The sequence below is a fragment of the Pygocentrus nattereri genome, chromosome 5, assembly GCF_015220715.1.
Source record: "Pygocentrus nattereri isolate fPygNat1 chromosome 5, fPygNat1.pri, whole genome shotgun sequence".
Lineage (NCBI taxonomy): Eukaryota > Metazoa > Chordata > Actinopteri > Characiformes > Serrasalmidae > Pygocentrus > Pygocentrus nattereri.
The window spans coordinates 39,832,785-39,845,465 of NC_051215.1; the positions used below are offsets into that span (position 1 = coordinate 39,832,785).

General features: G+C 41.2%; 1 protein-coding gene across 5 annotated transcripts in view; it reads left to right on the plus strand.

The window, feature by feature from the left end:
* The window catches only part of kcnq5a (potassium voltage-gated channel, KQT-like subfamily, member 5a), a 142,469-nt gene that overhangs the window by 95,892 nt on the left and 33,896 nt on the right, over positions 1-12,681 (plus strand). For all 5 annotated transcript variants that reach the window (XM_037538723.1, XM_017722712.2, XM_017722736.2 and 2 more), the window contains exons 2-3: positions 9,064-9,154; positions 12,101-12,227. In XM_037538723.1, the coding sequence (XP_037394620.1) occupies positions 9,064-9,154; positions 12,101-12,227 (218 nt within the window). The remainder of the gene's footprint in view (positions 1-9,063; positions 9,155-12,100; positions 12,228-12,681) is intronic.

Consider the following 12,681-nt stretch of genomic DNA (forward strand, 5'->3'; position numbering starts at 1 on the left):
CACATTTTCACCCAGCAAAACCAGATGCTCGTGGCTCAGAGTTTACTGTTGAACCATTTGTTTGTTACAGTGAGAATTGGACAGACTTGAACTATTTGCTGATTGTTTCAGGGGAAAGTTTAGAAACAGCAAGAGATGATCTCTTAGACAAGAATGATGACACAATGATGAGTTTTGTCTGGAATCATCACAAGTGTATGTAATCGAATACGCTTTTTCAGCTGTGTGGTGTGCGAGAGTTTGCTTGTACAAGTGGAGCGGTTAAGTTGCCTTGTGGTTGTGTATAAGCAGAGGCTATTGTTTATAAACAGAAGCAGCTGCTGTTGGGCTGGAGGACAGAATGCTGTAGAGCTGGTGATTTTCCTAGTGGAAAGCACTCTCACCTGCACTGCACAGCCTTACACTGCCTCCACATCAGCCCAGCATCCTCTCCAAATACTGCCCTCATTATTAACAACACACACATGCACATACACACCAGGCTCTCTCCAGTGCCAAGCACACACCCGTCAATGTCAGTTACACTGAACACTGGTACCTAGCCTCTTTTTAAAAATCCCCTCTTCATACACAGTGTCTTCACACACTTCTGTTTGTTTTTTCTCTGCCCGTATCTTTTACTATATAAAAGTCTTCAGCTGCAACTGTGGTTTTGTTATACATTAGATTTACATATTTAGTTTAAGCATAACTTGATATAGTTAGGACTTAGCCTACATTCTGTATTGACAGATTTAAGTCTGCACCCCTTAAACCTATTAGATTCAGTGTGAAACAAGACTAGACATGTTTCATTCAAGTGTCTATGGTAGAGGATATGACAAACCCTTTCAGACTGGCAAATTAACATTTTAGTTCACCTGCCCACCGAATCTGAAGGATTTTTAGATTTTTTACTAGCCCCTTTTTGTCAGTAAGTATATATTTACTACTACTAATACTCCATCCATCCATCCATCCATTATCTTCCGCTTCTCACGGGGGCAGCATCCTAAGCACTTCCACTAGCTCTCCAAGGGGGATTCCGAGGTGCTCCCAGTTCACAACCTGATGTCCCCAATAGGACAACATCATCTGCAAACAGCAGCGATATTGACCCTGAGGTCACCAAACCGGACACCCTCCATCCCCTGACTGCGCCTAGAAATTCTATCCATAAAAATTATGAATAGAATCGGTAACAAAGGGCAGCCCTGACTGAGTTCAACTCTCACTGGGAACGAGTCTGACTTACTGCCGGCCATGCGAACCAAACTCCAGCTTTGTTTGTACAGGGCCTGAATGGCTTTTAGCAAAGAGCCATGTACCCCATACTCCCGAAGCACGTCCCACAGAATACCCCGGGGAACACAGTCGAATACCTTCTCCAGATCCACAAAGCACATGTGGACTGGTTGGGCAAACTCCCATGAACCCTCCAGTATCCTGGAGAGGGTGAAGAGTTGCTCCAGTGTTCCACAACCAGGGCGGAACCCGCACTGCTCCTCCTGGATCCGAGGTTTGACTATAAGCCGGACTCTCTTCTCCAGTACCCCTGCATAGACCTTACCAGGGAGGCTGAGGAGTGTGATTCCCCTGTAGTTGGAACACACCCTCCGTTCCCCTTTTTAAAAAGAAGCACCACCACCCCAGTCTGCCCCCGATGTCCACGCAATGTTGAAAAGCCATGTCAGCCAAGACAGCCCCACAACATCCAGAGCCTTGAGGAACTCAAGGCGGATCTCATCCACCCCTGGAGCCTTTCCACCAAGGAGCTTCTTAACTACCTTAGCGACTTCAGCCTCAGTAATGGACAAGCCTATTCCCATGTCCCCATACTCTACTTCCTCACTGGAGAACGTGTCGGTTGGATTGAGAAGGTCCTCAAAGTATTCCTTCCACCGCCCAATGATGTCTTCAGTCGAAGTCAGCAGCACACCATCTCCACTATATACAGTGCTAGGGGCACACTGCTTTCCCCTTCTGAGTTGCCTGACATTTGCCAGAATCTTTTCAGAGCCGACTTAAAGTCACTTTCCAAGGCCTCACCAAACTCCTCCCACACATGGGTTTTTGCTTTGGCGACGACTGAAGCCGCAGATCGCTTGGCCTGTCAATACCTGCCAGCTGCCTCTGGTGTCCCACAGGCCAACCATGCCCGGTAGGACTCCTTCTTCAGCTTGACGGCATCTCTCACCTGGGGTGTCCACCACCACTATAAGTTTGGGCTTGCCTGGTCTGACCGGCATCTTCCCCAACCACCTGATCCAACTCACCACCAGGTGGTAATCAGTTGACAGCTCAGCTCCTCTCTTTACCCGAGTGTCCAAAACACATGGCCGCAAGTCCAATGACATGACTACAAAGTCAATCATTGAACTGCGGCCTAGGGTGTCTTGGTGCCATGTGCACTTATGGACATCCTTGTGTTCAAACATGGTGTACGTGATGGAACAACTGTGGTTTGCACAGAAGTCCAAAAACTGAACACCACTCGGGTTCAGATCAGAGAGGCCATTCCTCCCAATCACACCCCTCCAGGTCTCACTGTCATTGCCCACGTGAGCGTTAAAGTCCCCCAGTAGGACAACAGAGTCTCCAGGAGGAGCACTTTCAAGCACCCTTCCCAAGGACTCTAAGAAGGCTGGGTACTCTGAACTGCTGTTCGTTGCATAAGCACAGACAGCAGTCAGGACCCGTTCCCCAACCCAAAGGCGTAGGGAAGCTACCCTCTCGTCCACCTGAGAAAACCCCAACATACAGGCATCGAGTCGAGGGGCTATGAGAAAGCCCACACCTGCCCGCCGCCTCTCACCATGGGCAACTCCAGAAAAAAATCCAAAAAAGTCCAGCCCCTCTCAAGGAGATTGGACCCAGAGCCCAAGCTCTGTGTTGAGGTGAGCCCGACTATATCTAGCTGGTATTTCTCAACCTCACGCACCAACTCAGGCTCCTTCCCCGCCAGTGAGGTAACGTTCCAAGTTCCAAAAGCCAGTTTCAGCAACCGAGGATCAGAACGCCAAGGCCCATGCCTTCGGACACTGCCCAATCCACAAAGCACCGAACCCCTACTACTGCCCCTCCCATTGGTGGTGGGTTGATGGGAGGGGGGACTCATGTAACTACTTCGGGCTGGGCCCGGCCGGGCACCATGAGTAAATGCCCGGCCACCAGACGCTCGCTGGCAAGCCCCTCCCTCAGGCCTGGGTCCAGATACCTTTTGTTTTTCTGTTTTAGGCAACGTGTGCATTTCAACAGTATAGTCAGTCACTCACTCGGTCAGTCAGTGACAGGACAAAATATCTATAATTTTTGGAAAATGTTTCATAGAATTAAAATGATACATACTAACACATCTGTTATACTGGCATTTTTTTGCTTGTTTTAAAGAGCTATAAATGAGAAATGTAAATTGTAACGAGTAATTTAAAAATGTATACAGCATAAATGTATATAGCAGCGCGGGACATTGAATGGTTTAATCAAATTTTGCATATATAATGTGTATATATATATATATATATATATATATATATATATATATATTTATATATGTGTGTGTGTGTGTGTGTGTGTGTGTGTGTATATATATATATATATATATATATATATATATATATATATATATGTGTGTGTGTGTGTGTGTGTGTGTGTGTGTGTGTGTGTGTGTGTATGTGTATGTATGTGATCAAGATAGAGTTCATGACCTGCCCATGAAAGTAAGTAGAAAGCTGATAAAGACACTGGGCTGCAGGGTGTGGAAAACACTGACCTCTTATGTAGCTGACCCCCTCACTCACACACACTCATTAAGAACTGTAGACTCACAAAAGCCTCCTACCTGGTAGACACACTCACACACAGCTGCACACATACTCCCTTCCACATAATTATGGAATCCATAAAGTTTCTCTTTTATACCACAAACAAAGAAAACTGTACTCTATCTAAATGAAAATGAGTAGTGTTTTTAAAGTCCCTGTTCTGTAGGGACTGTAGAGCCAGCTCATAGGTCAGGTTGGGCCGAACTGAGTAAAACTCTCTCTATATGATTGACCATGTGTTGGTTATTGTAGTTTGCCGCACTGGTTGGAGATCATTTCAGACTGAAAGCTGGAGCATTCCTGAAGCTACAGTGTGTTGGGTACTTATTCAGGTATACAGTAGTTTATTTTATTTCAAGTAATTGAGAATAAAATTGTATTTGTGTATCTATTCCAAATCATTTTTTATTGGTCCCTTTGTCATTAAATGTTTACATGATGTGAAAGGCAGCTGTTGTTTGCAAGAGATGTTAAATAGCAAAAAAAGGAAAGAAGGTTTTGATATGACAGCAGTGATATAGTACATACACATGTGATCCTACTTTATGACATTGTATGTAAAAGTGTTTAATCCTATTTGAGCTGGAATAGTTTTACCTGGGGGGGTGCTACAATGTGATTTGTAAGGGAGTTGACTGGATGATTCATACTGAATGAAGTATCTCTGTAATTTCTTCAAATGACCCAAAATAGCCCAGATCAAACCTCATACCTTAAATTTAATTAAACAGGTTGAAACAAACAAGCAAATCTAACTTATAGTTAATATCAGACTGAATGGCATTAGGTTAGTGAAGTAGGCCTACACCTTCTAATTATGCCAACAAAGGAAATGTTGCATATTACAGTATGAACTGGTATGAACTTAAGGATTTATCCAAGATAAAGGATGGATATTTGTTAAATGTAATTTTAGCAGTTATCTTTGTCTTCTGGTCACCAAAAAAGTGGTGCTATTATAAGTAACTGTTTTATTATTATATTACCATGAGGCCAATTCGAACAAGACTACCATTAATGAGGGAGCTGTGGGTTCTTGTAAAATGTACAGACATTGCAGATATGTGTTGGATTAAAATCAAAGATCTTGTAGGTAATGATTAAAGCTTAAGTGTATTGTAGGGGGACCACTAAAATGCAAGGCAGAATAAGCTACAGATTTTTTTCTGCTGCTCTTTGCGCCACATATACAGCATCAGTGTTGATACGCTAATCACACATTATCACTATGTTACAACGATAACATGATAGGTATATAATATCAAACAGTTTATCAGCACAGGCCATTCCCCCATTCCTAAGATCACATAATAGCACTAAAACACCTTGGAGTGGCACTAACGATTCTTCAGATTCATTTTTAAGAGTGAGTAGTTTGACACCTTATCTAATGACATTCTTTAGCTTGTTTACACCAGACAGAAGTTTCACATGAGTTAGACTATTTCATCTGTGCAGGATCCTGGCGAAGTCAGCTCTTTTTCACCATGGGTAATCATAGATGGACATGTGCAAGTTTAATCACACTGCAGAATACTCTAAATGTATGTATAAATTATTACCACACCAGAACTTTGGGAGAGTGCACCACCATCCGTCGCATGCCTTACCACCATACTACTGACTTCAGGAACATGGCAAGACATATTAAGACCAGATTATCACTTGTTACCAATTTCTCGCTGAACTGACGTGTGTAGAGCCAAAGGCAGTGTGTTGAGCAAGCGGCTGCAGCTGCAGTGAAAACAGGAGTGAGTGTCCAGACCTTTCCGCTCAGACAGAACAGAAGAGGGCTATTAGGAGCTCAGGCCAAATCAGAGCCAGATGTCTGCAGGCTATTTGTACACGGCATTCAATAACTCACGCAGGAACCGTTATAACTCAGGTGATATTGTGTTTTGGACGGTGGTTTATTCACTTAATATTTCACATTAATCCAATGGAAAATGAATTATCTTATTTGTCTTGTCAAGATGGTTAGGACTGACCTCTGGGCTTAGAAAGAGTCTGAGATGAACAGACTTCTCTTCTTTTCTCTTACATTTGATCTTTTCTTTATTATCTGTTCTTTTGTGTCTGGTCCGTTCTCTACTTGCTGATATCTTCTCTTTTAGTCTCTTCTCTGCTCTCACACTGAACTTGTTTACAAACTGCTTACTCTTGATATGATACTTCAAATGATGTACGTGACTCATTTACATATAGCTTGTGTGTGTGTGTGTGTGTGTGTGTGTGTGTGTGTGTGTGTGTGTGTGTGTGTGTTAGACTGCAACACTGCCCTCTAGTGTATCATATTTGGTCATGCTGAGTTGAATCTAGAGAGACATTAGTGTTGATCTTAAGGACTGTCACACATTTCAGACACTTTTCTGTATACAACACACCCTTTCTGACACACACGCGCACACGCACATACACACACATATGCATCAAACACACTCACAGTTCACACACAGTTCAGAGTGTTTTCTGCTTATATGATCTTCATAATCTTCAAGGCCTGTACTGCTTCTTATGTTTATTGTGTATAATGTCTTTCTGTAGAATGGTGTCTTCACTTTCCAGACATCCAGACAGACAAGTTTATACCCTCACAGAGGTGAAATGACGGAGATCAGCAGTGTGTTTTGTCTCGCTCTCCAGGGTGCAGGCTGTGGAGGTTGAGGTGTGTGGGTCAGCTGAAGTCTGACACTGTGGGCTGGATGAAAGACATACACTGTCTGACTGAGCACGCACACGCGCACACACACACACACACACACACACAAACATGTTTCCTCCTCCTACAGTGTTTTCTCTAGACCAGCACACACTGCCCACACCGCCGGTGTTGAGTGCAATGAGAGATCCCTGACATCACTCCAGTTTCTGTGTGTGTGTGTGTGTGTGTGTGTGTGTGTGTGTGTGTGTGTGTGTGTGTGTGTGTGTGTGTCAGAGGGGGGCGTTTTGTTTGTATAGGTAAGGTAGGCTTGTTTGTGTTTCTACATACCTGTAAAAATATAGTAGTAATGACTTTAGCAGAAACCAAGATGAGTGTTTCTACTACAGCTGTCAAATAAGTAAAATAATTAATCATAGTAATTCAGTAACAATTATATTCATGTTACATGCTCTAGACAGGGAGTCTATGTATCATATATATCATATCTACATTCATTTCTTTAAATTCCTTCATGATTGTAGCCTCATGCTCTCATATATGTTCATACAACTTGTGATTTCTTTGTTACAGTGGAGGGTCTTGAGGAGAGCTGTAGCTTTCCTTTTTTCCTGATGCTTTTGTTAGATTGCTGTTCAATATTTTTTTCCATAGGTCTCTTGCAAGCAGTGTCAAGACACTCTAAGTGCTTGTCCACTGTCAGTGCCTTACTCTAAAATAGTATTTGAAAAGGAGGGCTACAGTCCTCGATTCGATCGTAACAACATACAGTGCAGGTTCTGCCTGAAACTACTGTAGATGGTAACAGCATTGAAAAAAATAGCATTAATAATTTATTGGGTTAAGATGACATTAAAGCATTAACATTGACAGGCCAAGATTTTCATGTAATCGAATTTAATGATATTATAGATAACCACCTTCTGTCCTCCACCTACTCATTCCTATTCTGGCCACGCTAATAACACATACTTGGCAGATGTTTTAAAGAACATGGAAAGAGGGAGACACCCCTAATTTCTACATATCCTCGCTGTCAGACAAGCCTGGATCTCCAGAGTGGGGGGGGAGACATTTTTAACATACACTATATTGCCAAAAAAGTATTGACTCACACATCCAAATAATTGAATTTAGATGTTCCAATCACTTCCATGGCCACAGTTGTATTCAACCAAGCACCTAGGCATGCAGACTGAATGGGTCACTCTAAGGAGCTCAGTGAATTCCAGCGTGGTACCATGATAGGATGCCATCTGTGCAACAAGTCGAATACTTTTGGAAATATAGTGTATGTTAATGTAACAAAACACATAAAATGTTTTCATTGCTCTATTTTTTATGAAATGTTCACACAATATGAAGAACAGTTAGTGAGCACAGCTTGGCAGTGCCTCATAAAACTGCCTCGGATCCACTTTGTACCTGCAGTTCTAGTGTGGAGCTGGATGAGAGAAAGAGTGGGAGGAAGAATCCATCACAACAGTCACTGTAGTGAAGCTACATGTGTTGGGACTGTGTGTGTGTGTGTGTGTGTGTGTGTGTGTGTGCTTTTTTGGGGGTGAGTCGCAGGGCAGACAGGCTATGCCTCGCTGGCAGACAAAGAGAGATCAGTTGAACAGGTGAGTGGTGTCAACGTGGCCGTGACAGCTGTTAACACACATCACCACTGATAGACAGAAACATACACACACAGTTTCATTTGCATTTTCATAGCTCTAGTTGCATGTTAGCCTTCCAAAAGCTGACAGAGAAAGAGATAGACAGAGTGGCGGGTGGGTGGGGAGGGGGGGTATGGGATGGGGTGCTTGTGGAATTACAAAATATATAAAAATATAAAAACCAAAACCTTAGATACAGAAACAGTAGCAGGAAGAACAGTGGTGCCTAGGAGGCACTGTGTTTTTAGCCTATTTTCTGCTGCTCAGATAAATGTTCACGCAGAACCATTCAGAACATTACCATTGCTCAGTATTGCCTGTTTCTGGAAGTAAAGAGTCTCATTTCCTTCCTTCCGTACCTCAGTCCACTGCTGCTAATGACCTGCTGTTTTGGGTAAGGGAAATTAAAGGTGTGGCAAAATGGCATATACATTTTGCTAAAGAAAAGAACGATGTGGGTATTTATTTGGTGGATGCCAGCGATGAGCAGTACGAAATATGTTTCATGCTGTTCATCACTGCTAGGAGCCAAGTCACATATGTCTGGTTGTGTGTGTGTATTTGCAGCGATATTTGAACATGGGATGAGTGTTACCCTGCTCTTATCTTTGCTGACCAGTCGCTGGTGTAATTTATTAAAAAGGGAAACCACTTTCTCTGATAGTGATGTGAGTGCAGGTTCAGTCACTCCTCCAATTTCTGTCTCACACTGTACCCACAGCTCAGTAGCTTTGATAGATGGCAGGGCTCGGTCAGTGCCCTGGGTGAAGTGGAGTGTGACTAAAGCTTGGTGCAGATGCCCTTAACAGTGTCAATCTTCTGTTTAGCTCAGTTGAGACAGATCAGTGCTTATTTGTTGGGGGTTAAAGTTACTTTGAAACGTACCTCACAATACTGAGGAATAAAAAGTGTTTTGTTTTTGTGTGTTGATTCCTGGCAGCTTCATCCTGGTGTTTGGCTGTCTGGTCCTGTCTGTGTTCTCCACCATCCCAGGTTATGTGGAACTGTCCAACCACTGCCTGCTCATACTGGTGAGAATTCCACACTTCAGCACATGCAGCACATTATCGCACAGAATACAACCACCAGAGAAAAGGTGAAAATCTAACTGTACTCTGAAAACAGTGATGCAGTGAATTGACCGATTAAATTGTGAACATCATTTCCACATGAATAAGATCTCCATCAACACTTTTGTGTTTTAGATTATTTTTTTGGTAAATATTTGTGTTGATGTACGCTACATGTCCAAATGTATCCAGACAAATATTCTAATTAATGAAGGAAAAGATCATTTAAAGTACACTCATTGCATTATGTTAAAACTATAACTCAGTGTCTCACATGTCCATCAGACTGTTTTTTTGATCTAATGTTTCCAAGAGCTACTTTAGTTCTTGCAATTTGATACATGTTTTGTTATATTCTTTGAGCTTGATTTCCACTATTTGTTGTTTTATTGGGTTTATTATGATTAGGAGCAGCTCCAGGGTGTCCATGTGGTGTCCGTGGTGTCTTTGTTGGGTTTGTGTATCAGCTGAAGTGTCACACTGGGAGGGCTCATATCTTACCTAAGATAGGGTCAGAGGTGGCTCCGCTCCCACTGATGGGAAAACACAGAGTGTTCGGTGCCCAAGGCATCAGACAGAACTCTGAGAAAGCTCACTGTGTTGTGACAGTACATGGAAATCATACTCAAGTGTCATGAAAAGCCAAACAAGTCTGTACCCTGAACTTAAGCACTATAGAGATCTCACAGATAAGAGATGCTGGATCATGCAAAACATGAACTGTACAAAGTTTTAGAATAATGACACTCAGTGGTCACATACAAATGTCAACCAAGAACAAAGACCACTTAGATGTTTTACTGAAGGAAAAATGTATAGTAACCTTTTATTGCTGCTGTCGAAACAAAACCTTTAATCACAGTTTTTGTTGTTTTACAGTTTTTGACATGATGTGAAAATGCCTGTTGGTCTTTTCATTTTGTGTAAATGTGCCCAAAGAAATGACCCAAAATGACATGGACAAAAGTCTGGTTCCATAGAGTTACATTAAAAGTAACGTATGTTTTTTCCTTCTCCTGTAAATTTACCATTTTGAAGATATGAAGGTTTTGTTCCAACGGCAGCGAAAATATGCATTAAAATACATGCACTATATTCAACATGTTGATGTGATTACATTGTATTCGATTTGTTTTTATTTAAAAGTGATCTTAAGCTAATTACATTTACTTTAATAATGAGAAAATCTAGGTATTGCAAATTCTTTTTATACTGAAACCACACATTTTTAGTGGGGCAATTTAACCCAATGAATTGTGTTAAAAATCCAGGGCTTCAGTTTTGACAGAATACTTAAAATTTAAATAAACATTTATTTTATGATAAACACAAAAGATGGAGTTGGGCACTGAACCTTAAACATGACCTAGTAAAGCCAAACATCACTGTTGTCGGAAGAAATCCTTGATCCTATCTACAAAATAATAACTTTACAGAAGGAAAAAACATACTTTTAATGTAAGTCAGTGGAACCAGACTTTTTTCCAAGTCATTTTGGCTCATTTCTTTTAGTCCATTCATCATGATATTTACACACAATATAAAGGACATTTTCAAATTATGTCAAAAACAGAAAAATGACAAAAATGGAGATGGACAAGGTTTATTTTCTGACAGCAGCGGTATGCAAGTTTTGCTTTGTGTCACAAATAAATAGCAATATAATTGACATTCCAGTCACTTTTTTATTGCTATTCTTATTAAATAAATCAATAATAAGCCCTTAGTGGTCTGATTGTGGGCCCATGCTCACTGAGAAACTATCACAGTGCATCTAATCATTGTGCTGCTTATATGTAGTGATAGTAAACGCACAGAATTTCACACAGAACATGAGTGGATTTTTCTCAATACTTTGGTGTCAGATATTAATGAGTTTAAGAAGACATTGCCAAAGTGTTGGACTGAGTGAGCTCACTCTGTATGTATGTATACTGTGTATATATTCACTTAATAGTAAAGAAAACCACATTTCAAAGGATTCCCCAGGTGGTGCATGTGTGAGCTGTGTGCTGGGTGCAGGACGAGTGCTGAGTGTTGGAGAAAGGAGCAGCAAGCGTTCTGTAGCACTGTCAGCTCTGCTGTAATGTGTGCTACTGACAGATGTTTTAATCTGCTGAGAGACCCATTGAATCCTGCCGGATTTATCAAACAGTGCAATTAGCGGGGCCGGCCGCTGGCGCTGATGAATGAGCTCCAGGGGTAATTACGCTAACTAGATACTATTACTGGCTCCTGCAGCGCACAGCGCATGGGAGTCCCAGCTTAAACTGCACACTCAGGCTTTTTTACTAAGCTACTCCTCACTGCACATGATAGCAGACAAAGCTCACTATGCAGTGTTGTGTACATGCTGCTGGTGATTGTCTTCTCATTGTTTAGTACATTATCTTCAGTCCAAAATACTACATACAGTTTGAGAAATCCTGCACACAGCCTTCAAATCCATGCATGCAACCTTGGAACATTTCATGGAAAGTCATATCTATGTATATGAACAAGAGAATCTGTCATGCAGACAAATTTTAAAGAAGTAAGAACGGCCAGCAATAGTAATAAGTAATGACCAAATTATATAAATATAACTGCTTTAAGAATTTATTTTCAACAATGTAATGAACTGTAATGATTTCATCACTGAGGTATCTTTTTATGTGTTGGCTTATTGGTTATTATAGCTTAATGGATGCAGTATTTGCTGAAGTAGGTGAAAAAAGTAAAGGTTGCTTGGCCGAGGTTAATTTGCTGCACCAACAGAACAAGCTTTGAAACATTTGAAGTTTTTTGCTATCTTACAATATATTGTACATTCGGAAAATGCCATAAAAACGGACTAATCACTGAGTGTCAGAGTGCAGTGTGGCTAATGAGGTGTTGCACTGTTTCTGTGTGTGTTGCATCCTGCAGGAGTTTGTGATGATCGTTGTGTTTGGTCTGGAGTACATCATTCGCATCTGGTCTGCTGGATGCTGCTGTCGCTACAGAGGATGGCAAGGCCGACTACGCTTTGCCAGGAAGCCCTTCTGTGTAATAGGTGAGAGGAAGTGAGACATATAAAAGCATAGAAAAAATTTAATATACAAAATGGCAATGCAATTTCTGCTCATACATGCATATTTGGGCTTAAAATAAAATTTTTAATTCAGTAATTTCATTTACATTTGCCATTTGGTGCACTAGTACTGACATTGCATTTACACAGAGATTTAGAAGTTAAAGGTATTTCTAGAACTGCATGTCATGCCTTACGTGATTATGCAACAATGGTGTCAAAAATGTAATATGCATTTACAATCTCTAATAATGTTTTTGAAATGGCATTATCAAAGAGAAAAAACAAGGTAGAAAGTTGTTCAAATTCAAATGTAAATAGGAAACAGTGCCCCTCCTCTTGGCAATTACATATTGTATTTGCATTTACAAACTGCTCTCATTCTGTGTCAAATTGTCTTTGAAAATGTGTTTGACAGATTGCGTTTTCATTTTCA